Source organism: Ooceraea biroi, chromosome 12 (assembly GCF_003672135.1).
Source record: "Ooceraea biroi isolate clonal line C1 chromosome 12, Obir_v5.4, whole genome shotgun sequence".
NCBI classification, from domain to species: Eukaryota; Metazoa; Arthropoda; class Insecta; order Hymenoptera; family Formicidae; genus Ooceraea; species Ooceraea biroi.
Window position 1 is genome coordinate 13,216,174 of NC_039517.1, and position 23,918 is coordinate 13,240,091.

General features: G+C 35.2%; 2 protein-coding genes, 1 long non-coding RNA gene and 1 pseudogene across 5 annotated transcripts; 2 read left to right on the plus strand and 2 right to left on the minus strand.

The window, feature by feature from the left end:
* Positions 1 to 3,683: 3,683 nt before the first annotated feature.
* Positions 3,684 to 5,604, minus strand: LOC113563034 (histone-lysine N-methyltransferase SETMAR-like). The gene is made up of 2 exons (XM_026974025.1): positions 5,553 to 5,604; positions 3,684 to 4,225 (listed from the first exon to the last, which is right to left on the minus strand). The coding sequence occupies exons 1-2, from the start codon at positions 5,602 to 5,604 to the stop codon at positions 3,693 to 3,695; spliced, it is 585 nt and encodes a 194-aa protein (XP_026829826.1). The 3' UTR covers positions 3,684 to 3,692.
* Positions 5,605 to 10,868: 5,264 nt separating this feature from the next.
* Positions 10,869 to 21,437, minus strand: LOC105284032. 3 transcript variants are annotated; one of them, XM_026974263.1, is made up of 9 exons: positions 21,213 to 21,437; positions 20,346 to 20,465; positions 20,176 to 20,266; positions 12,765 to 13,026; positions 12,362 to 12,475; positions 11,800 to 11,890; positions 11,558 to 11,703; positions 11,288 to 11,420; positions 10,869 to 11,218 (listed from the first exon to the last, which is right to left on the minus strand). In XM_026974263.1, the coding sequence occupies exons 1-9, from the start codon at positions 21,405 to 21,407 to the stop codon at positions 11,168 to 11,170; spliced, it is 1,203 nt and encodes a 400-aa protein (XP_026830064.1). In that variant the 5' UTR covers positions 21,408 to 21,437; the 3' UTR covers positions 10,869 to 11,167. The 3 variants fall into 3 exon arrangements, with proteins under 3 accessions (XP_026830064.1, XP_026830063.1, XP_011345522.1); XM_026974262.1 differs by having other exon boundaries at positions 20,149 to 20,266; XM_011347220.3 differs by lacking the exon at positions 21,213 to 21,437 and adding an exon at positions 20,619 to 20,662 and having other exon boundaries at positions 20,149 to 20,266.
* LOC113563105 lies at positions 17,502 to 18,766 on the plus strand (annotated as a pseudogene).
* A 132-nt stretch (positions 21,438 to 21,569) lies between the features above and the next one.
* LOC113563094 lies at positions 21,570 to 22,348 on the plus strand. The gene is made up of 2 exons (XR_003407318.1): positions 21,570 to 21,894; positions 22,095 to 22,348. It is a non-coding gene; the product is annotated as an uncharacterized LOC113563094 (long non-coding RNA).
* Positions 22,349 to 23,918: the final 1,570 nt, after the last annotated feature.

Below are 23,918 nucleotides of genomic sequence, written 5' to 3' on the forward strand. Positions count from 1 at the left end.
GACAGTTTCTCGTCAGTTTTCGACGCGGCAACATCAACGGATAATATTTCCGGACTGCAGGTAATATAGCGCATCATCAATCGACTATTAGAAGAAAGTCTTTATTTAAAGTATTTCTAGGTAGCATAGCGCATATGAGCAGATACCTATCTCGATCGCGTTATCTTAAAACAACTTGTATTTGTAATTCTAGAAAAATTTGACATGATATTATTTTATTAAAATTTATTTATTTCGATGAATAAAATGGGAAAATACAATAATCCATCTGTTAGTTTATATTAATTCGCTTTCCTCTTTTAACTTCCTTACCAGTCAATATCTTTTTCTTTCATAAATTATAATAAACAGGATGTCCCATTTTATCTTATTTTTATTATATTTAATATTTATATATCATAATATATAATATAATAAAGTATAATATAAAATACAAATTATAATATACACTCACTCCCAAAAAAAGCGGTACACTAAAATTTAGGGAAAAATTTACCAACCTTCAAATGATCATAACTTGGTAAATAATGAAGATAGAAATATGTTCAAAAATGCAAAATGAAGCTTCAAGTATCCACTTTAAGAATATTTGAATGGCAATTATGGTCGGCCATTTGATTCAAAATGGCGAATGACAAAATGAGAGGATGCAAAAGTGATAACCGAAAGTCCGAGTTTGTGACGGTGCATGGCGTGAATTAGATATCGCAGCCTAATGGGACCAAATGCAAACTTCAAAAAAATCGTTACTCCTATGTGGAAAATCCTAAAAGAACGTTCGAGATATGAAAATTTTCGTTTTTTTAAGTCCTTTCCATAAAGAAATTCAGATTTGATCTTGGGGTTTTCTTTCAAGTCGGTTATACCGAAAATGATCCCTTGTGATTAAAATGATTTGCAAAACTGAATGCAAAGCACAAAAACTCGTCGCAATGGTGATATTTTAGAAGTTTAAAGTGTAAATAATATTACACGATACTGTAAACTGAACTATTAGCATTTAGTTGCATTATGCAACTTGCATATAATTTTTCACTTCATCAGTTTAGATACACATAACTTAAATCATTGATTTTATACAGTCTATTACTAGTATTCTATTATTAGTAACAGTTCAGTTTTCAGTGAAGAGTTTTCCAGTTTTGCATTCAGTTTTGCAAATCATTCTTAATGTGCTCACAGGGGATCATTTTCGGTATAACTCCGACTTTAAAGAAAACCGCAAAATCAAATCTGAATTTTTTTATCGAAAGGACTTTAAAAAACGAAAATTTTCATATCTCGAACGTTCTTTTACAACATTCCAAATAGGAGTAACGATTTTTTGACACTTGCTTTTTTTTGAAGTTTGGCCTCACATAACTTTCGAATGGATAAACATCAACCTCTGCCTTGCGGCAAAAATTTCCTCTTTTTATGCTCTTTCAAACGATGTAATACTTTATGGGGGGTTTCATTTAAAATGTTGGGGTTCCCCTGGGGCCGCCCTTGAGGGGGAATAACGTTAACTAAATTTGTAACATGTAGACGATCTTCACTGAATTTTGTTATGTAAGTTAGATTGTAAGGAAATTATTATAATCTTCAGATTATGAGAATTTAATTATTAAGTAATATATAGATTCGGTTTAGCAGCGCCAAGCATTTTGAAAAAATACTTATTTGTATTGAAATAATTCTTCCGCATTCGTAATCAATATCATGTACATATATATCAACGACATATATAAATAGACCAAGCATTCCCTCAAAAACATGAAAGCGAAAGTTGGCAGCGAGACTGAGTGAGAGAGTTGCTTTGCGTCTACTGCTCTCTCACTTCGATGTACGCGAAGAGTGAGAGAGCAGTAGACGCAAAGCAGCTTTCTCTCTCAATCTTGCTGCCAACTTCCGGTTAGGGTCTGCTGTAGAGAGAATGCTTGTCTATTTATATATGTCGTTGGTATATATGCATGTGTCTGTATGTAGTATAAATAATAATAAAATAATAGATTTTCTGATTTGCATAAATACCCATTTTCATAATTGGCGCAATTCTTTGATATCATTAGTTTTGTAGAGTTCTTTTTTGAACGAAAAATGTAGAGTTCTTTTTTTTCTACGCCCGCGTATACTTGGCGCTTTTTTTGTACCTTTTTTTAAAAAGGTAATTTTGTTATGATAATATATACTCCACCAGGATACATTGATATGGAAGATGAAATGACAGGTCAGCTCCAACATGGAGAGTGACGACAACAACAAGAACAAGGTTTACTAACGTTGTAACATCAGGGAGATAACCGCCATGCTAGTGTTGCTATAGAAATGCGAGAGATTTTATGTGAATATTTTAGTTACGTTGAAAGAGTATTTTGACAAGATCAAGCAATTCAATGAGTATAATATAATAAATAATGTAATATACATATATAAATATATTTTTGTAGAATTTTCCACCTTGTGTTATATAGTTTAACGTATTTAGAAATTGAAGAAAGAGACTTTAGGTTTAAAGAAACGATATCTTTATTTATAATGAAACCATATTTCTATTTTTAAAAGTAAAAATAACATTTTCTATATATCACAAACGCAGCTGCTTAATAGATTTATAATAAATAAGTATTTTCAATTGAGCGCATGTATAAATATTTTTGTATGTATATGTGAATATTTACAGACAAAAATATCTAATGTTACTTTAGATCTTTACTACTTCAGATCTAATTAGATTTATAAAAAGTAATCAGGTATTTGTGACGTTCAATATAGTTATTGCAAACAAAACTAAAATATAATTTAATTGGATTCTAATTTTTTCTTTGGAAAATAAAAAGTTTAACATATATAAACTAATATAAACATAAAAATGTATAATATTATAATAAAGAAAATGTCAACTGATACAATAAAAATTAAAACTGAAAAGTTTAGTGTCTCATTTTCGCACTGTCTACAAAGATGTATAATAACAAATACTTATTTTTTAGAGTAAAAACAAAAACATCTACCAATTTATACTGAAGCGTAAACAGTCGAAAAGGTATGCAAAAACACTAAACTTAAACTTCATTCAAAGAATAGTGGTAGTGAGCGATGCCAGGTGTTGGTGCAAATAATTGTTTATTCCTCTCCAATATCTATGTACAAACGTTTCGGTCAACACATTTGACCTTCTTCAGTGTAACCTTAACACAATATATTGGGTTGTTCGGAAAGTCTCCGCCGATTTTTGGGGTAAATTGAAACAAAAAATTTTTGTACTAATAAAGTTTATTCAATAATATATGCGCCATTTTGTTTGATAACGTTTTGCCATCTTTTGGGAAGTTTATGCCACTTTCATAGAACGTCCCTGGCTTATCGCTAAAGAACGTCTCAAGGTGCTGTTTGCAGTCCTCCAGAGAATTGAATTTTTTCCCGTTGAGCGAATTTTGCAAAGAGCGGAACAGATGGTAGTCCGAAGGTGCCAGGTCAAGACTATATGATGGGTACGGTAAGACATCCCAGCCAAGCTCTAACAACTTTCGCCGGGTGGCCAAAGACACATGTGGTCTAGCGTTGTCCTGGTGAAAGACCACCCCTTTACGATTGGCCAATTCTGGGCGCTTCTGGTCAATGGCTTGCTTCAAATTGTCCAGCTGGCTACAATACTTATCCGAATTAATCGTTTGGTTATGCGGCAGCAGCTCGTAATAGACAATGCCCTTTCAATCCCACCAGCAACAGAGCATCACTTTCTGGGCATGGATATTGGCCTTTGGGGTGGTTGATGGCGGCTCACTTGAATGACTCCACGACCGTTTTCGCTCAACATTATTGTAGATGATCCATTTCTCATCGCCCGTTATCATCTGTTTAAAAAATGGGTCGTTTTCGTTGCGTTTGAGCAATAAATCGCAGGTGGAAATACGGTCCATTAAATTTCTTTCGGTTAATTCGTGGGGTACCCAAACATCAAGGCGACTAACGAAGCCAAGCCGCATCAAATGCTCATAAATGGTCGAATTCGACACTTTGAGTCTCTCTGCTATCTCACGAGTGGTAATATGCTGATTATTTGTGATCAGCGCCTTGATTTGGTCGTCATCAACCGCGGATGGCCTACCGGAGCGTGGCCGGTCTTCAACATTAAATTCGCCCCGTCTGAATTTCACAAACCATTCGCGCACTGTTCGTTCACTTACAGCATTGTCTCCGTAAACAACACATATCTTTTTCGCTGCTTGAACAGCATTCTTGCCTTTGCAGTATTAAAAAAGCATTAAATGCCGAAAATGCACTTTTTCGTTTTCCATGTTCACACTGACGCCAAACAAACACGACTAAACCAATGTTGATAGTCAATAACCACAAACATACTCGAAAGCGCCACCTTTCGGAAAATATATAATATCAAAGGTTTATAGCAACAATACAGCGTCCCCTACAGTGACCAATACAATCTATCGGAAACCGGCGGAGACTTTCCGAACAACCTGATATATCTAATAAAATAAAAAAACCGCATGTTCAACACTCGCGTATAAATCCAAATAACCAAGATACAAAAGCTCAAAAATTATATCTCATTCAAAGAATAGTGGTAATGAGCGATGCCAGGTGTTGGTGCAAATAATTGTTTATTCCTCACCAATATCCATGTACAAACGTTTCGGTCAACACGCGAGTGTTGAACATGCGGTTTTTTTATTTTATTAGATATATATTGTGTTAAGGTTACACTGAAGAAGGTCACATGTGTTGACCGAAACGTTTGTACATAGATATTGGAGAGGAATAAACAATTATTTGCACCAACACCCGGCATCGCTCACTACCACTATTCTTTGAATAAGATATAATTTTTGAGCTTTTGTATCTTGGTTATTTGGACTATTAAACTTCTTTTGTTAATAACTTTTTAATAAACAATAAGCGCCGACTAAAACCTTCACAACATCACTCAGGATGATGACCTTGACAACATATCTCAGAATTACTGAAATTGGAAGGTGGTCCGTATTACTGAATAATTACCAAATTTTCCTTTGCTCGCAAACACTTCATTCAAGAGATATTGACTTCTGAAATTATAGGATAGAAGAATTATTAGGAATGAATAATGTCGAAATGTTTCCTTTTCTTTGTTTTGAAGAACGAAGATCGTTGACAGGCTTGTATTTGCACTGGAAACAAAGCTCCGTCCATTGATATCATATAATCGTTCGTTGAATGTTTTCATGGAGTAAACTAGTACAAACATGCCTCATATACAGGGTGGCCCCGAACGTTCCGGCCAGACTTAGAGATTTTATAGGAAATTTAATTCTGATCAAACAGTTTCCTATAAACATGGGTCGAAAAATGCTTCCTTAAAAAGTTAGCGCTCAAAAACCTCTGAAATCACGATTATTTTATACATTTCTACAAATATCAAAGAAAGTATGCGTTTTTTAATAAAAAGTACTGAAGCAAAAGTTGTAGAGATTTAAATTATGTTTTAAATGAGATCAAACTGATTGTAGTACGTTCCATAGGTTTTGAACCAGTTTCAAGTATACAAAAGAGTGTTTTTGTCGATTATCGACGGTAAAGCGGCGACGGCGGCGGCGGCGGTGGCGGTGGTGGTGGTGGCGACATGCCGCTTTTGTGTCCCCATTGCGTCTGTAAGCTACTTGTCTTGCCATGAGCGCACCTCGATCACCCACCGAAGCAGCTACTAATGCGCCGAATCCGCGCTAATTCGAAGTTCTGTATCGGATTTCCTTGAGCCGGAGTAACACACCGAGATGGAGATACGAGCCGTCGTCAACGTAATCCGGGGGAATTCTTAACGGCTTCTTAACTTCCCTTTTTCACTCCGGGTGCCATTACCTCGCGGTCGCACTCCTTTACTTTTCGGTCGCTAGCTCCGACTAACAATATCGGCGCGTTCCGTATCATAACGCAAACTTTTAGCAAAACTTTGTGTTGGCCAACTTTGTATTGGAATAGTTTCCTTATCAGTCGAAAACATTTTATAATTTGCTCAAAACTGCTAAGAATTTTTTCAAACGAAGAATACGCAGATATTCATTTCATTTACGGTTTTTGCAATAGGGATGCGAGAGCGGCATGTCGCGAATATGCTGTCCGTTTTCCTGATCGCCGGCAACTACATCGCTCTGTTTTTACTGAAACGCACAGGTGTTTACGGGGTACAGGATCATTTTCTAACCTGTCTGTTCTGCGGGGCCCTGTTCGAAATGGTAGAACAACAGAAAGAGTTGCGAGACATTTTGAGATAAATCCAAATACTAGTACCCGTCGTGCTTCTCTAACTTTGGGGATTGCTCGAACCACAATTCAAAGGTCATTTCATGAATTGGATATGTACCCATATCATTTTACACCAGTCCAAAATCTTCTTCCTGCCGATTATCAAAGAAGGGAAAGATTTTGTCTATGGGATTTGCATTTAGATATAAATACTTCATCAAAAATCTTCTGGACAGACGAGAGCACCTTTACTAGGATGGGAGTATTCAATTACCACAACTCACACTACTGGTGCGAAATGAATCCTCATCTTCCTCGGATATCGTCTTTTTAGCATGAATTCCAAGTCAATGTTTGGGCAGGTATGATTGATGAATATTTAATTGGACCTCACATTCTACCTCATCGCATCACTGCACACCACTTTTTACAGTTTTTGAATAACAATCTATTTGATCTATTGCAAGATGTGCCTTTAAATCTTCGCTATGACAGTTGGCTGCAGTTGGATGGATGCTCAGCTCACAGTGCTCGTATTGTTAGGGATTGGATAAACCAGTGTTATCCGGAAAAATGGATTGGCCGTTGGGGACCTGTGGATTGACCAGCTAGGTTTCTAGATTTAACCCCTTTAGATTTTTACTTGTGGGGAAGAGTAAAAAATGAAGTTTACTCAACGCCAATCGAGTCTCGTGAAAATCTGATCCAACAAATAAACACGGCTTTTGATCGACTGAAAGTAAATCGGGAGGAAATCGGAAAAGTGACCAGATCGGTCACTACTCGATGTCGAAAGTGTATTGAAGCTGGAGGGGGACATTTTGAGAAGAATTAATTTTTCACGTTTTGTTCATTTTCTATTATTACAGTAGGGGAGACCAGGGACAAACGTAACATTTTGCTTATTTGTGTTGATATCTTCGATTTGCTTGTTTATTTATAAACTTTTTCTATCTCATAAGATTAATGCATTCTTTACTTATTATTTGGTATGGATAAAACTTATGCACATTATACAATTACGTGGAAAAATCGAATTTTATAAAAATCGAGATTTGTTACGATTGTCCCTACCCCTAGGGCTGGTTGTAACAGGGCTGAAGGTTGATTTTAACAAGATAAAATAAAATTAAAACAAACATATAATCAATGTAATGAAACGTTTTATTCCTTATAAACTTTTTTTAAATAATTCTGGACATGTTTAATTATTTTAAACATAAATAATGAAACATAAAATTATAAAAACAAAATTATACGAACATAAAATTATTCAATCATAAAATAAACGAAATTATACAAATATATAATAAACAAAAATGTTTAATATCACAAGGAACTTCTCTTTTATAACACAACATAAACTGTTCTTATAAATTAAGGTTATGCAATTATTTATACTTGAAGAAAATTAACTAAAAAAGTGAAAAATCATAAATTTCTGGAATTGATATTTATATAAGTAACCAAAAAAGATAACAAAAAATAAAAAAGGTATGAAATACTTCGATATCTGTTACAAAATTGAAAAAAGTCACTCATTGTCAGAAAAACAATTATGGCAAACATAACTGAATTTATTGTTAGTGCTAAGCCTCTATCTGTTTTTCTTTTTCGTATATTCGGCATTCTAAAATAATAATAAGAACGTTTTTGTAAGAGAAATATATATAAATGAATAGAAATCAACACCAATAACAATTATTGTTTTCGGGACATAAGTAACAGACTGTTACTTTTGTCCCGACTTAGATTTTTGCCACAATTGATCAAATATTTAATGTTATAAAATAAACTAACCTCAAAATATGCATCAAACTATTTAAAGGAATAGTGACTCATTTATAATAAACAATAAATAAAGGGGTAAACTAAATTTCCAATGCAATATTAAGAAATTAAGAAAACACAAAATACTTATTTTGACCGTGTGTTTATGGCATCGATGCAACAGACACAGAACCTCTCATGAAAGAGCTTCGAGCGCTACTGAGGTGAGAGGAACGTTCAAAAGACGTTGTATAACCGTGGATAGATTCGTACATGAATGTTTTTTTTTAGTAATCGCGTTTGTTACATTTGTCCCGTGTTAATTTTATCCCTGGTCTCCCCTACTATTTTTGTTTAAAAAGAATTATTTTGTTTTCGCGAAAAAAACGGATTTTTATTTTTATTTTTATTTCTACAAAAAATTTATTAAGTATCATTTTCTTCTTATTTCATTTTCTTTTTACCTTTTGCTCTTCCTTCTATCTATTATGATGATTCCCTTAAAGCAGAAAAACTATGTAAAATTGTTGTTAAAAAACGCATACTTTCTTTTATATTTGTAGAAATGTATAAAATAACTGTGATTTCAGAAGTTTTTGGGGGTTAACTTTTTAAGGAAGTATTTTTCAACCCATGTTTATGGGAAACTTTTTGTTCAGAATTAAATTTCCTATACAATGTCTAAGTCTGGCCGGAACGTTCGGGGCTACCCTGTATATTATTCGATTAGAATATGCCAATATAGTATACTTTTACGGATTTTGTGACGAAAATGCTAAAGCTGCTCGACGTAAATACGCTGCGCGATGTCCGAACAGAAGATTGCTGAATAAGTCAGTATTCTCTTTAATATTTCAACGACTGAGAGAAACTGGGTTATTTAATATGATCCCATGGGCTAATAAAGTTTTTGCATCGATGCAGAATGAAAGAAGAACAGTCTGTCGTATTGCATCCTTTCGATCAAAACCCATTAACAAGTATCCAAAGATCTAGTTCTGAGTTAGGAATTTCATATGGAAGACACTCTCAGGTGAACGTCATCCATATCCCCTTCAATGTGTCTAGCATTTATTACGATTATGTCATGCAGGAGAGCATTTTGCAATTGGTTTTTAAACCAAACAAATAATAATCCACAATTTTCGCAAAATATTTTGTAAACATATGAAGCTAGACATCTAGACAAGGTGTATTAGACAAGGTGTATTTTCAATCAGAAGTAATCATGTTTGGGCACATGAGAAGCCTCGAGTAATCCATGAAAAACATTTTTCAATGTTGAACACAGTTTTCAATGTAATCTGTGGTTAGGAATAATGGGCACTTTTAATTGGACCCCATTTTCTACCAGTTCATTTGAATGCGAATGGATTTCTTGAATTTTTGAACAATGATTTTTATAACTTTTTGGAAAACATTCTTTTGAATATGAGAGTGAATTCCTGATTTCAATTGGATAGCTCACTATGGCAGAAGTCCCCGACAGTGGGTTAATATTCATTTTGTCGGAAGATGGATCGGTCATGCTAGACTTGTGGCTTGGCCTCCGCGTTTACCGAATTTAATACCATTAAACTTTGTATGAGGTGTTCTCAAGCAAAAAGTGAAGTGCTTATTAATGACTTTCAATCATTAAAACGGAGAATAGTACAAGCGTGCGAAGAAATTACAGCACAATGTCAGTCAGCCGTTCTCCCATCGATAGGTGCTATGCTTGTCTCCGGGTTGGAGACTTTGTTCAGTTTGAACAAAGGTAAATATTTACCTTTGCACAGCCCGCACCAAATGACTTCCGACTAACCTTGACATTGACCTTGATCCCTAACAAGGTCAAGGTCATTGACCTTTCCCGTCGGAAAGTGTTAGATCAAAAGTTATTAACAAAAGAAGTTTAATAATTTTGCATACAGTTTCGACTGTTGACGCGAAGTGAGAACACACTGTCTCCACGCATGTACTTTACCCACTTGAAGTTAGAAATAGGTTTGGGTTAGGTTATTTTTTTGGATAGTGGAGCCCCGGACACATACGCTCGGTTTCAGCCCGCTTCGCGGAAGGGCGGGGGGCGGGGGCTTCGCCCCCCCCCCCCGCCAGAACAAGTGTAACAAATTTCACACAGATTTTGATCACTTGGTACACGGCACGGATCCCGGCGGGGGGAGGGGCGAAGCCCCTCCCTCCCCGCCATCCCGCGAAGCGGGCTAAAAACCGAGCGTATATGTCCGGGGCTCCAATTTCAGAAAATATAACCGGTAATTATACACATAAGGAAACATAAGTTTCGGAAATATAGTAGTTATTTTGAATATGAACGAACAAAATTTATTTAAAGCAGTGAATCATTAATATATAGAATAGTTTGTTTATAAATACAAAGTATTCTTTATTTTAACCAAAAGCACAAAACAGGTAAATACAAATTATTTTCTGCTTTAATCGAAATTAAAGACTTTTTCGAAACTACTTTAATCGAAAGTGAACAATGACCGACGGGAAAGATCAATGACCTTGACCTTGTTAGGGGTCAAGGTCAATGTCACGGTCAGTCGGAGGTCATTTGGTGCGGGCTGTGTAAAGGTAAATATTTACCGAACAAAATATTTAATAATTAAATTTGGATTACTATAAAGTAATAAAGAGGATAAACCTATTTCGAAATTATTCATTTCTAATGGTTCTTATATCGTGTAACTTCAAGTCAATATCTCTTGAACGAAGCGTTTGCGAGCATACTTCCAGAGGAAGTACTTGTTTTTGCTTTGACGTCCTAAATTAATATTTTCAGTTTGGATATTTAACTCGGGAACGCATCAATGAAAAAAATTTATTATAAGAATATTTGTTGTGCGAGGCAAAAGAAACTAAATTAAAAATGCGCTGCCCCCCATTTATATTTATTCCTTTTTAAAGATAGTGTCAATCGAAAACTAAAAAATTACTCACCTGAATATTTATATTATTAATCTCTCTCTCATGTTATTGTGTATTATATCATTATTGCAGGTTTTATCTTATCATGTAGAGTAAATTTGTGTGAAACAGAATAATGATTTAGTTATAACTTACAGACAGAATGTTTCTAGTATGTGCACGTTTCTAGTATGTTGCTTAATTCTTTTAACATATCTTTTACTACGTATTATTTATAATCGGTAGTCAACACAACCGTTTATCATAGCAGAGAATAGATTACCGTGAAGTATGATATTGATAAACTTATGAGCTGTAAAAGAAATTTATAATATATTTTTCAATAAGTACAATTTTTTCATGTCTATTGCATGTTATCCACCTGAGCAAAACCTTCTATTGAAATTATAACTAGTTTTCCAATATTTAAAAAATAGCTCTTCGTAGTGCTTTGCATAACGAATAATAGCAATTTTTGAATCTTTATTGGAGCCGTGTACCATTGTACATTATACCTGTCGAGATGAAGGATTATTTTGAACTCGTATGCATCTTCATATTTTAATTCTTTTCAATATAATGCGATAAAAGTTTGATTGTATGTATATGTGTACAATAACAAACATTTTTGAAGTTGTAAATCGATACTCACGTGGTATTAAAAAGTTCGTTATGATGATCCGTAATTTTTTGTCCATAGTAATTAGCTAAGTACATAATCACAAAATGCATAGTAACAAATAATATTGATGAAACTAGCTGAACCATTTTATCTAGCGCAAGTATTGTTTTGAGCAGCTGAAACCATTGATATTGTCAACTATGCATAAAAGTTTCCTTAGTTTGGTTATTTTTTTAAAAAATATGCAACATATAAAAAAGTTTTATACTTACTCGAAACAAATTTAAACTTAAAGATGAAACACCAATTATCAATATCACGAAAAAATATGGGTTAAAATTGTCTAGTACAAATACGCAACGCCTTCAATAATATAAATTAGGTATGAGAGAAATATTGTGCAGCCTATATGTATAAATGTAATCCTAAGTTGGAAAACGCATAGTAGAAACATTTCAATTTTGCAGGAAGAAATATAAAGGTCAATTCAGACCTATCCGTGCACTGATGAAAATGGTCTCCATAATTTTATATGAGAGTATAAGATCGATTAAGACATATCCGTATTATATCCGTGACGTATCCGTTCCGTGAATGTCCGTACATGAAATGATGAAAATATCATCTCATGTGAGGAGCTTTATAATTTAGTAATTTTTCTTTTTTTCTAAATTTTATAGATCCACTTACGTACTGAATGAAAATCGACGGAGAGAACTGAAATATGTGAATACTTTGCACGATAGATACGGATACGGAACTGATACGTCACGGATACGACATGGATATGTCTGAATTGATCTTAAAAGTGCATTATATATTGTAAATACTAACTTGACGGCTTTTCGATGTATATCCACTGCAGCGGTTATGTTTTGAATAGCGCGATTTTTCCCATGAGTGGAATCGCATAATGCGCATTCATCGAGTGAATGTTCGATACGATAACTGCAAATACAGCCAATTTCTATCTTATTCATATTTTGATATAATAATATTTACGCATATTACACATTTAATTTTTATAGATCACATTTTGATTATGACAGTAATAATCCAAGTAGCAAGGTGACGTCAAATGACGTTATTAAGACGTCATTAGACATCATTAAGACGTCACCTTGTTACCTGGGAAATATAGTTTTTTGGTACTAATAAAATATAATGATATCATATATTAATTAGTCTCTACTACGTGTACACTTGCTTATGATATGTCATTTAAATTTGAGTTTACTTGGCAACTTTTAATAATCCGCAGATGTGTTCCATGTACACCAAGTGTAACGTACATGTGACTGCAACCACGTAAGCACCTAACATCAGACCAATCAACCAATGGCATAAGATCGGACAAAAGTATGTTCTTTCGTCGATGAAATATTCTGTCAAAGCATGAATCTCGCGTGGACGGGTTTCATTTAATGGGAAGATCATGTCGAGAATGATTGGCATTGCTTCAAAAATCGCATAGAAGACGCAGCTCGTGATGATAGATACTGGAGAATTTTATACCAACGTAAACATTTTTATTGTATGAATCTCCTTCTCTCTCTCTCGCTTTCGCTCTTACTCTTAATTATTAAATTTTTAACCGGGGAGTTCGCTTATCGAAAGTGTACTTTATGTTAATCTTTCTCGATTTAAACAAATGCAAGTAAAGAAATATCGGAAGGTATCGTGCCATCACGGTGACAATAAAAAAACAAATGATGTATCGAGTTTAAGTTCGTGTGCGTAGTTTCGTGACGAATTACTTCGTCTTGTGCGCTAAAGAAACATTTTCTAAAATGACGAGTTAAGGGAGTATTCTAGTCTAGCGGATCGGAAAAATCGATTTTTTTTGCATATTTTGCAAATATTTGGTATGGAATGTGCAAAAAGATTTAGCCCTATTCGCAAAATTAACAAAGTTATAGCACCTGGTAGCACCTCCGGTGCGCGCTGTTGCATGGCGCACAATAGAGGCATTGTATTGGTATTTAATTTGGGCTTAGAAGGTTTAAAAGACCTTCTAAATTCTTGGGAAGCTATTTGGACTAGGGTCTGTCTAAAGTACGATCGATTTTGACCTATCTGTGAAGGAGCATTTGCTTTCTCGGCTCAGAATACAGTTTTGGCTTCGAACGTTAAGGTGACCGGATGCAAGCTTTAATTATTCGTTTACTTACGCGCTAAAAAATCTTGAAAATGGAAAAAGTCAATTTTGAAAGTTATGAACGTGATATGACGTGAGTTACTATTGGTCAGCAACCGAAGATGTATGCAAACTCCCAGAACGAAGCTCGTATCACCCGCTCGGAGCGGTGGTCAACTGACTTTTGAAAAGAGAGCAGCACTTTTATGAGCAGAAGGAAGGTTCCCTGTATGGCCCTGGACTAGCTGAATGATCGTAAGTAAAATTATCTCTATGTAATCAGTACGAAAAACTTCAAACGCATTTTTTTCAAAACCACGTTTTTCAAATTGGTTTCCATGATATCTCGAAAACCAGTTGACCAATTGAGTCGGGCTTGTGCACACATCTTCAGCATATGTGTAGCTATAGCCCCTACCACAATCAAATCGAAATATTTTTTTAATGTTTACAGCCCTTCAATGGTGAAAAAATAGTACAAATCGAAACTTAATTTTCTAAATGACGTCATTTTTTTAATTTTCAATATTTTTTTATTTTGGTACCTGCTATAGCCAAACTCATACTAATTAAGAATCTCTTTGGTTTTTTTGTTTCAGATGAGCAGAATAGCCACGGAATCGTGGGAGCCGTGGACCAACTTTTATTTCATCATCCCATTCAATGTTACATACAGCGCTTATTTATAGTTATTTTCTAATATAAAAATTTTAAAGCATGTAATACTTCAAATATGTATCAATATGCACCCTGTATCAAAAAACCTTATATTCTTTTATATAAAAATTCAGCTTCTAGCCTAGAATACCCCCTTAACTTGTCATCCCTGGTTAAAAGATTAATTTCGCAGTGATGATTTTGAACGAGTACAAAATATAGCTTCGTATTTATCATTTCCAATACATCTTAAACTTAAACGTAATTAAAACAGATAATTAATTAAGGTGTTTGAATTAAGGAGGAACACCACTATAACGGCCGGAAAAATAGGCTATTTTCGTGAATTTTTTGCGCGAGACATAATACATATGATAAAATTTTATTTTGCTGTCTTTGAAGTACATATCTTAGATATATTGTAAAAAACTATCAGTTAAAAATATTCATATTTGTGCCTGCACTGTGTGGTGCCGCGTACTTCCGGACAAAAATTAAAAATGCGCGGTTAACAGTCTCAACGGCATCTCTAGAATTTAAAAAATTTTTGTATCATTTTAAACTATATGAGTACAGTTTCAGTTAAGTGTAGAGATTTTTTAAAACATGTTAATAAAAATAAAATGGCGCAATTTAAAAGATAAAAGTTTGAAATTTAGCCATAAATTTCTCACTATTTTAATTGTTTTTCAAAAACGAATTGTCTTATCAAAAAACACCTACGCTTAATTGAACATAATATTATTATACGCATTCTGTCCAAATTTCGAGTCATTCGGGTAAAAATTGGCCGAGATATGCTGTCAGCCAGTTACAAAACTGTAGTTTCGAGAAAAGCGAATTTAAAGTTTTATATTGATTATTTTATATAGAATTATTGATTTTCGTAACAAATCAAAGTGCGACCAATCCGGGTGCATATAAGAGACTTTCTATTTCAGTGACAGCTCTTTCTTTTAGGAGTATATTTTCAAGACCTTAAGCATTAAGAAAATGCAAAAGAAATCGCTTGTTTGAAATCGTCACAGTGGTGTTGCCTCTTAAAAGAACTATAACATGTGACTAGGGGAACACGGGGTAATAGAGGCCATGGGGTAATAGGAGTTTTTCAGTATGCGTATATCCGGGCGAGTTCGAGCGTGTTTTGTTCAGTGCTGGGCTGGAGAGACGCGAGAAAGAGAAGGCTAATGCATTGCATCACCGCTCAGTTGTCATTTGACGTCCGAAGAGGCCTGAACTAGTTTTTCCGTTCTGTTACTCTAATTTTTGTCGATCTTTGATGATAAAATGTAAGTATTAAAACTATATACAGGGTGTTTCACACAAGGGTAAAAACCTTTCGCCCAAAGGTAGATAACGTCAGATCGTATTAAAATGTCCTAAACCATTTTGCGATCTGCGCAATAGTTAACGAGTTATTAAGTATTAAAAATCGTGGTATTAGTCCGGCCTACCGGCGAGTCAGTGCGCGCGAGCCAGAGCGGGGCGGGGTAGGCGGGAATAATAGGATGAGCCGCTCGCGCGAGTCGCGGCGCGACGCGATAGCGGGTATCGGATTACAGCAGCAAGCGAGACAACGCGTGGAAAATAATTGTTACATATTTCTTTTTGTGATGTACACGCAAGTTTTATTTATTAATATTAATAATGTTAATTAATATGGTTATTAATTAATATTATTAATATTATTAATATTAATAAATAAAACTTGTGTGTACATCACAAAAAGAAATACGTAACAACACTTTCTCGGCAACTCGCGCGCGTGAATGAGATGATAAGAAATTATTGTATGATTACTAATTATTTACCATATTGATTAATATTATTCACCATAGTATTATTTAATATTTTCGTGCTATCTTTTCCACACCACTTTGCAGTAGATAGCATGGTGCGTTTTTTTAAGTGGTTTCCCCAATAGGCCTAATCCACTCTAACTAATTAATGTAAGAATTGTTCGAAGTGCCGTCCTCCTTCTCGTACACAGATTTCGGTTCTTCGAGTAATATTGCGCGTCTCACGGTGCGCCATGTCCGGCGTGATGGTATCGAAGGCCGCAACAATAGCTTCACGAACTTCTTGTTCCGTACCATCACGCCGGTCCTCTATCGCAGTTTTAATGTACCCCCATACAAAATAATCGAGTACATTTAAATCAGGCGACCGTGCCGGCCAGATGATTGGGCCACCTCGACCCATCCACCTGTCCGGAAAACGCGCGTCTAAAAGATTCCGTACTTGCCTGCTAAAATGTGCAGGAGCTCCATCGTGTTGAAAAATCAACTCCGCCCGTACGTCGAGAGGGACATCTTCAAGAAGAGCTGGAAGTTGATCTGCGAGGAACTCTGCGTATAATTGCCCGGTTAGCCTGGGCGGAAGGAAGTACGGACCTATCTGAGAATTATCAAGAAACGTTAGTAGATAAGTGCGGAAGAAAATTAGCCGAAATACAAGGTGCACTCACCACTTGATCTCCAATCATGCCGGCCCAAACATTTATGGCCCAACGGCGCTGAAATGCGCCTTGTCGAACAGCGTGCGGATTTTCTTCTTCTCAACGTACGAAGTTGTGAGAGTTAAACACCCCGTTCGGTGTGAAGGTGGCCTCGTCCGTCCACAGGATGCGGTCGGGAAAGAAATATTCCGCCGACACTGCGCGAGGAACCCTACATGCATTTTATTGAGAATTAACACGAATGCACAACAAATACTGTAAATGTTAAATAAGAGTAATGAAAATACCTTCACAGAAGAAGATGCGCGGTTGTGCATCTCCGGGAAGAAGTTGCTGCACACGTTGATAGTGGTAAGGTCTTAGACCACTACGCCGTAATGTACGATGCACCAAACTGTTGGAAATTCCAAGTGCACCAGCAACGCGACGCACGCTGTTTCTGGGATTTCGTTCGAATTCCCGTAAAATCCGTTCTTCTGTACGAACGTCGTGACGCATTACTGCACCGGGTCGTACGCGATTTGGAACGACGGATCCGGTTTCCCGTAATCGCTGGATACAGCGCGTAAGTGTTACGTACGACGGATGTACACGGTCAGGAAATCTTTCCGCGTAAAGACGTACCGCGGCATTTCCGTTTTCACCCACCATCCCATACGTTATCACCATATCGGTGTATTCTCTCGCGGAGAATGGCCCAGTTCTCCGCGAGAGAATACACCGATATGGTGATAACGTATGGGATGGTGGGTGAAAACGGAAATGCCGCGGTACGTCTTTACGCGGAAAGATTTCCTGACCGTGTACATCCGTCGTACGTAACACTTACGCGCTGTATCCAGCGATTACGGGAAACCGGATCCGTCGTTCCAAATCGCGTACGACCCGGTGCAGTAATGCGTCACGACGTTCGTACAGAAGAACGGATTTTACGGGAATTCGAACGAAATCCCAGAAACAGCGTGCGTCGCGTTGCTGGTGCACTTGGAATTTCCAACAGTTTGGTGCATCGTACATTACGGCGTAGTGGTCTAAGACCTTACCACTATCAACGTGTGCAGCAACTTCTTCCCGGAGATGCACAACCGCGCATCTTCTTCTGTGAAGGTATTTTCATTACTCTTATTTAACATTTACAGTATTTGTTGTGCATTCGTGTTAATTCTCAATAAAATGCATGTAGGGTTCCTCGCGCAGTGTCGGCGGAATATTTCTTTCCCCGACCGCATCCTGTGGACGGACGAGGCCACCTTCACACCGAACGGGGTGTTTAACTCTCACAACTTCGTACGTTGAGAAGAAGAAAATCCGCACGCTGTTCGACAAGGCGCATTTCAGCGCCGTTGGGCCATAAATGTTTGGGCCGGCATGATTGGAGATCAAGTGGTGAGTGCACCTTGTATTTCGGCTAATTTTCTTCCGCACTTATCTACTAACGTTTCTTGATAATTCTCAGATAGGTCCGTACTTCCTTCCGCCCAGGCTAACCGGGCAATTATACGCAGAGTTCCTCGCAGATCAACTTCCAGCTCTTCTTGAAGATGTCCCTCTCGACGTACGGGCGGAGTTGATTTTTCAACACGATGGAGCTCCTGCACATTTTAGCAGGCAAGTACGGAATCTTTTAGACGCGCGTTTTCCGGACAGGTGGATGGGTCGAGGTGGCCCAATCATCTGGCCGGCACGGTCGCCTGATTTAAATGTACTCGATTATTTTGTATGGGGGTACATTAAAACTGCGATAGAGGACCGGCGTGATGGTACGGAACAAGAAGTTCGTGAAGCTATTGTTGCGGCCTTCGATACCATCACGCCGGACATGGCGCACCGTGAGACGCGCAATATTACTCGAAGAACCGAAATCTGTGTACGAGAAGGAGGACGGCACTTCGAACAATTCTTACATTAATTAGTTAGAGTGGATTAGGCCTATTGGGGAAACCACTTTAAAAAAACGCACCATGCTATCTACTGCAAAGTGGTGTGAAAAAGATAGCACGAAAATATTAAATAATACTATGGTGAATAATATTAATCAATATGGTAAATAATTAGTAATCATACAATAATTTCTTATCATCTCATTCACGCGCGCGAGTTGCCGAGAAAGTGTTGTTACGTATTTCTTTTTGTGATGTACACACAAGTTTTATTTATTAATATTAATAATATTAATAATATTAATTAATAACCATATTAATTAACATTATTAATATTAATAAATAAAACTTGCGTGTACATCACAAAAAGAAATATGTAACAATTATTTTCCACGCGTTGTCTCGCTTGCTGCTGTAATCCGATACCCGCTATCGCGTCGCGCCGCGACTCGCGCGAGCGGCTCATCCTATTATTCCCGCCTACCCCGCCCCGCTCTGGCTCGCGCGCACTGACTCGCCGGTAGGCCGGACTAATACCACGATTTTTAATACTTAATAACTCGTTAACTATTGCGCAGATCGCAAAATGGTTTAGGACATTTTAATACGATCTGACGTTATCTACCTTTGGGCGAAAGGTTTTTACCCTTGTGTGAAACACCCTGTATTACTACACCTTATTACATGTTATCATTAGGGTACACTTCAGTAATATACATGTAAACAACTGTTTTTCTTGAACCGATCACCCGTTTCTTAATGAATAAATTCCAATTAAAAGTAGTCCATTTGGGATAACGATAGTCAAATGGATCTCATTAAGATGGCTAATTTTTTTGAAAAATTGCATGTTTCCTTTAATAATTATAGTTCATGTTGATAAAAGTTTATTGTTTTGTGCCACAAAATGGGCAATTTTTTTAGATTTTGTATTTTTTTATAATAATTAAAGTTTCTATTGATAAAAGTATATTAATTTTAGATTTTGTATTTTTCTATGATAATTACAGTTTCTGTTCGTAAAAGTATATTGTGTTGTGTCGTAATATGGCAAAAAATATATATATTGTTTTATTTATATATTGTTTTAGGTTTATTTAGAGATTTTGGTTCTAAGTACTCCGTATACTAACTCTCATTACCTCGTACCTTTGGTAATGGGAGCCAAAGCTACTTTTTCTTCAAGTTAAAAAAATACTTATATTCAATACTTTTTAACAGTTCTTGTGAACTCTATTCAAAAGCTCATTTGTTCTAGTTTAAGATTCGCTTAAGTTCAAATAAATATATAATATTTTTAATATGTTTTTTTGACTTTATCCTTAAATGGCTCCCATTTGACCCTTTTCCCCTACATCCCCTGGGGTGCGGCTAATATTAACTATTAATCATCGTAATGTTACGTGCTATGTATAATACTAAGGATATGCGATATGCCGCTACAGCGGCATTCTTACATAATTATAGCGTTTTTTAACAACTTTCATACGTGATAGTAATATCGTGATCTGTTCACCCGCGATTGAATATTGCCGCATTATTTTGCGCTCCGCTCCGTTTTTCATCAAATCCCAGCTGTTATGAATATCTTTCCAAATTCGCTTCACCTATGTGTGTGTTTCTGACTTATTACAGGTAATTTTCGAGTAATAAGAGGAAAGCAGGAAATGTTGAAGTCCAACTTACTGTATAAGGTTTGAAAGAAAATGAGTAATATTGTATCACATATATAAAAGACGGTATGGCATATGAAAGAACCATAATGATGACATCTAGAGTAACTTCATATGTAACGAACGATGTCAACTGAAAGCAATTAGAATAGAAGAAATGGTACATGTTATCGTAACTGTATACTTATTTTTGAAATTAGATAAATCTAAAGCAAAATACTATGTTTTAGTATATTTAATTATATTGTGTATATATGTATATGTATATATGTACGCTGTGACTCACTGAAAAATGATCCTGATTTCAAGAAACAAAAAACCGTTGTATTTGTCTCATTATCAGCTACAACTTTTATTTCAAGAAAAAAATCGACTTCCATTTAAAAAATGGCCGCCATAATAAAATCTCTAAAATGGCGCCATCTACAATTAAATTGATAATATCATCATCTTTCCCTCTCGAAGACATAAAACTTTTATCTGAAACAGTTTTTTTGAAAAACTTCTCCTTTTTGAGATATTTGCGTGTATTGAATAAAATAGTCTACTCTGTATATACAATCTATATAATTATATATTAATATATGTAATTAATATATTAATATATTACTATATATAATTATATACATATATTATACATATATTAATATATTAATCATATCGAAAAATAAGAAACAAAGAAGAAAAGGAATAGATTCATTATTAGAAATTAAATATTTTATAAAGTTTTTATAGAATAAATCAAAATAATGTATAATATATACATATACATTGTGTATGTGTGCATGTGCGTGCGCGTGCGCGCGCGCGCGTGTGTGTGTGTGATTTAATTCTATAAAACTAATATACAATATTAAATTGAATATTTAAAAAATTATACCTGAAAGAATATAAAAGATGTCATTATGCCAAAGTGAAAGGTACGAATAATTTTCGTATATTTTGATTGTTGAAACGGCCATAAATTCAGTGACGAGAGAAGTATTTGATTTATTTTGTAACGATTTTCAGCGCTCTCTATTCTTCTACGATTCAAAGACATGTTGGAAGAAATAATATTGAGATGTCGTATCATGTGTCTTTTCTGGAGGAATGCTGTGAATCATTTCAGACTCTCGATGTTTTTGCAAGATGTTGCCACTGGCAATCCATAATCGTGGGAAATACTATAGCCGCTTATTAAGTTAAATTTATCGACTTAGGGAAGGTAATCGGTCGCATTTGCGTTCATATGTTTTTTCTTTGAAGGGAGTGACATAAAGTTGAATTATTGAAATAATATGTTCTATTCTCCCAATGTGGTTTTCCCAGGATGAAGGGGAAGAAATATACGCCTTCTTTTTCACGCTAGCGCAAGCGCAACTGTGAACTTTCAAACGATTCGCCCTCATTGTCGTCAGTAGGGTCGAGTATCACGCTACGAATGCTTTGCTGCATGAGTGCTCTTCATAAGTGAAGATATGTCGAAATACAAAAGCTATAAAAACTACAAAAACATATCTTTATCTATTAAAAGGCGTACTAGGGTGTCTATTAAAAGTATTTTCATCCTAAGTGTATACGTAAGTAAAATTTATTGTGTGCGTGCGTGTGCGTGCGCGCGCGTGTGTGTGAACAATATATTAGAATATATAATATATAAGAATGTATAATAATAATATATAAATATATATAAATAGCATATAAAAGGAAAAATCTAAAATCTAAAAGACGGTAAAAAATTTAATGATAATGATTTTATTCTGATTTTATTTACGACCAGATTAATACCGGATTCAAATTGGATTTAATGTTATCGTGAATTATAAGTTCTCAATTCGTCATATCCTTTTTTGTGCAAGTTGTGAAAACTATCATACTCAAGAACCATTGCACTCCGATACAGCGTACATGCTCCTTCAATCATATTGTGTACATCTAATCGACTACTTTAAGTGATTTATCTATTTTACATGATCAAATTGTGGAGTGAAAATTACCGTGAAATAAAATATAGACATATTCGTCAACAGGAAAGTGTATTTATTAGTATTACCGAAATGTTTTACCAAGCGGACGCTACATTACATTATGGTTACCTTACAATAGCAAAACTCCCTCGAGAAGTTGCCATCAATAACAAAATAATATTATAATTTTTTTGTATTTCTTCGCATATCGCATTACCAAAAGCAGCATTTTTGCGACTGTATCGTGCGGCCAATATTATGTTTCAAGCGAACGCTGAATCACATTATTTTACCGCTTATTTTACCATGGCAAAACCCTCTAAAGATGCCATCCATAACAAAAAGGAAAACAACATAATAATTTTTGTCTTTCTTTGCATTATCAAACACAGCACCTTCTGCAACTGTACCGATGTTGTGTACTATCGCGTTAGATATCTAGATATTAAAATAATTAATCAATTTCGCTGACTTTATGACGGTTCATGCACGGTGAATGTATAAATAATATATTATTTACTCGCACAATTACATAATGTTAAAATAATGAATTAGATAAGGTACATATATATACAGGGTGTCTCAAAACCTCTGTCCAATATTTTAATAGCGTATTCTAGAGATAAAATAGAGTGAAAAATTCTAATACGAAAATTTCGAGGCTACAATAGTTTTTGAGTTAGAAGCGATCAAAGTTTCCCAATAATATTACGTAAAACTCGCGCACTCAGGTCCGTGACTACACGCGTACCGATCTGTCATCTGTTATTGATTTTCAAGTCAGGTGATATGGATTTTTACTGCACAGCTGATTTTGTCATTTATTATGTATAGCAAAAACATTTAATTTTTTTAAAATAAAAATTTAAATAATTAATTATCACATTTGATAAAACATAATGTTCTCACACATGTAAAAAACGAAATAAATTTTCGTTTTAATCAGAAAGGTAAAAATTAATTTTTTTTTCTCTTGTGACAGGTTCTGAGAGGAAAATAAGATTAAGTTATCCATTTTATCGAAATCTTGTTTTTTATTAATATCACATATCTTTAATTTTTTGTAAACGTAAATATTTAGAAAAAAATTGTTTCTAAATGTTTACGTTTTCGCTATACATAATAAATGACAAAATCAGCTGTGCAGTAAAAATCCGTCTATCACCTGACTTGAAAATCAATAACAGATGACAGATCGGTACGCGCGTAGTCACGGGCCTGAGCGCGTGAGTTTTACGCAATATTATTGGGAAACTTTGATCTCTTCTAACTCAAAAACTATTGTAGCCTCGAAATTTTCGTATTAAAATTTTTCACTCTATTTTACCTCTAGAATACGCTATTAAAATATTGGACGGAGGTTTTGAGACACCCTGTATATATATACAGGGTGTCCCAGAATTGCGTATGAAGCGCTCGTGAGCGGGTAGAACGCATCTAACTGAGAAGAAAAGTCCTTTACCGTTTTGCAAACTTCGCAATAGTTAACGAGTTATTAATTATAAAAACTCGCTATATTAGTCGGCCTACCGCCGAATGTAAGCGCGCGGCGAGATGTGACCTAATATATATATATATATATATATATATATATATTATTTTATATATATATATTAATATATATATATAACTAACAT

What these genes read in the sequence shown, in the direction of transcription:
- LOC105284032 (XM_026974262.1), bottom strand. Translation starts at nt 21,407, where the DNA reads ATGATACGACATCTCAATATTATTTCTTCCAACATGTCTTTGAATCGT. An exon ending in GGATTATTAAAAGTTGCCAA is followed by an intron (nt 12,476 to 12,764) that starts GTAAACTCAAAT and finishes CTGTATTTGCAG; the next exon opens with TTATCGTATCGAACATTCAC. An exon ending in TAAGTTTAAATTTGTTTCGA is followed by an intron (nt 11,704 to 11,799) that starts GTAAGTATAAAA and finishes CAATGGTTTCAG; the next exon opens with CTGCTCAAAACAATACTTGC.
- LOC113563034 (XM_026974025.1), bottom strand. Translation starts at nt 5,604, where the DNA reads ATGTCGCCACCACCACCACCGCCACCGCCGCCGCCGCCGTCGCCGCTT. An exon ending in GCCGCCGTCGCCGCTTTACC is followed by an intron (nt 4,226 to 5,552) that starts GTCGATAATCGA and finishes AATACTGCAAAG; the next exon opens with GCAAGAATGCTGTTCAAGCA.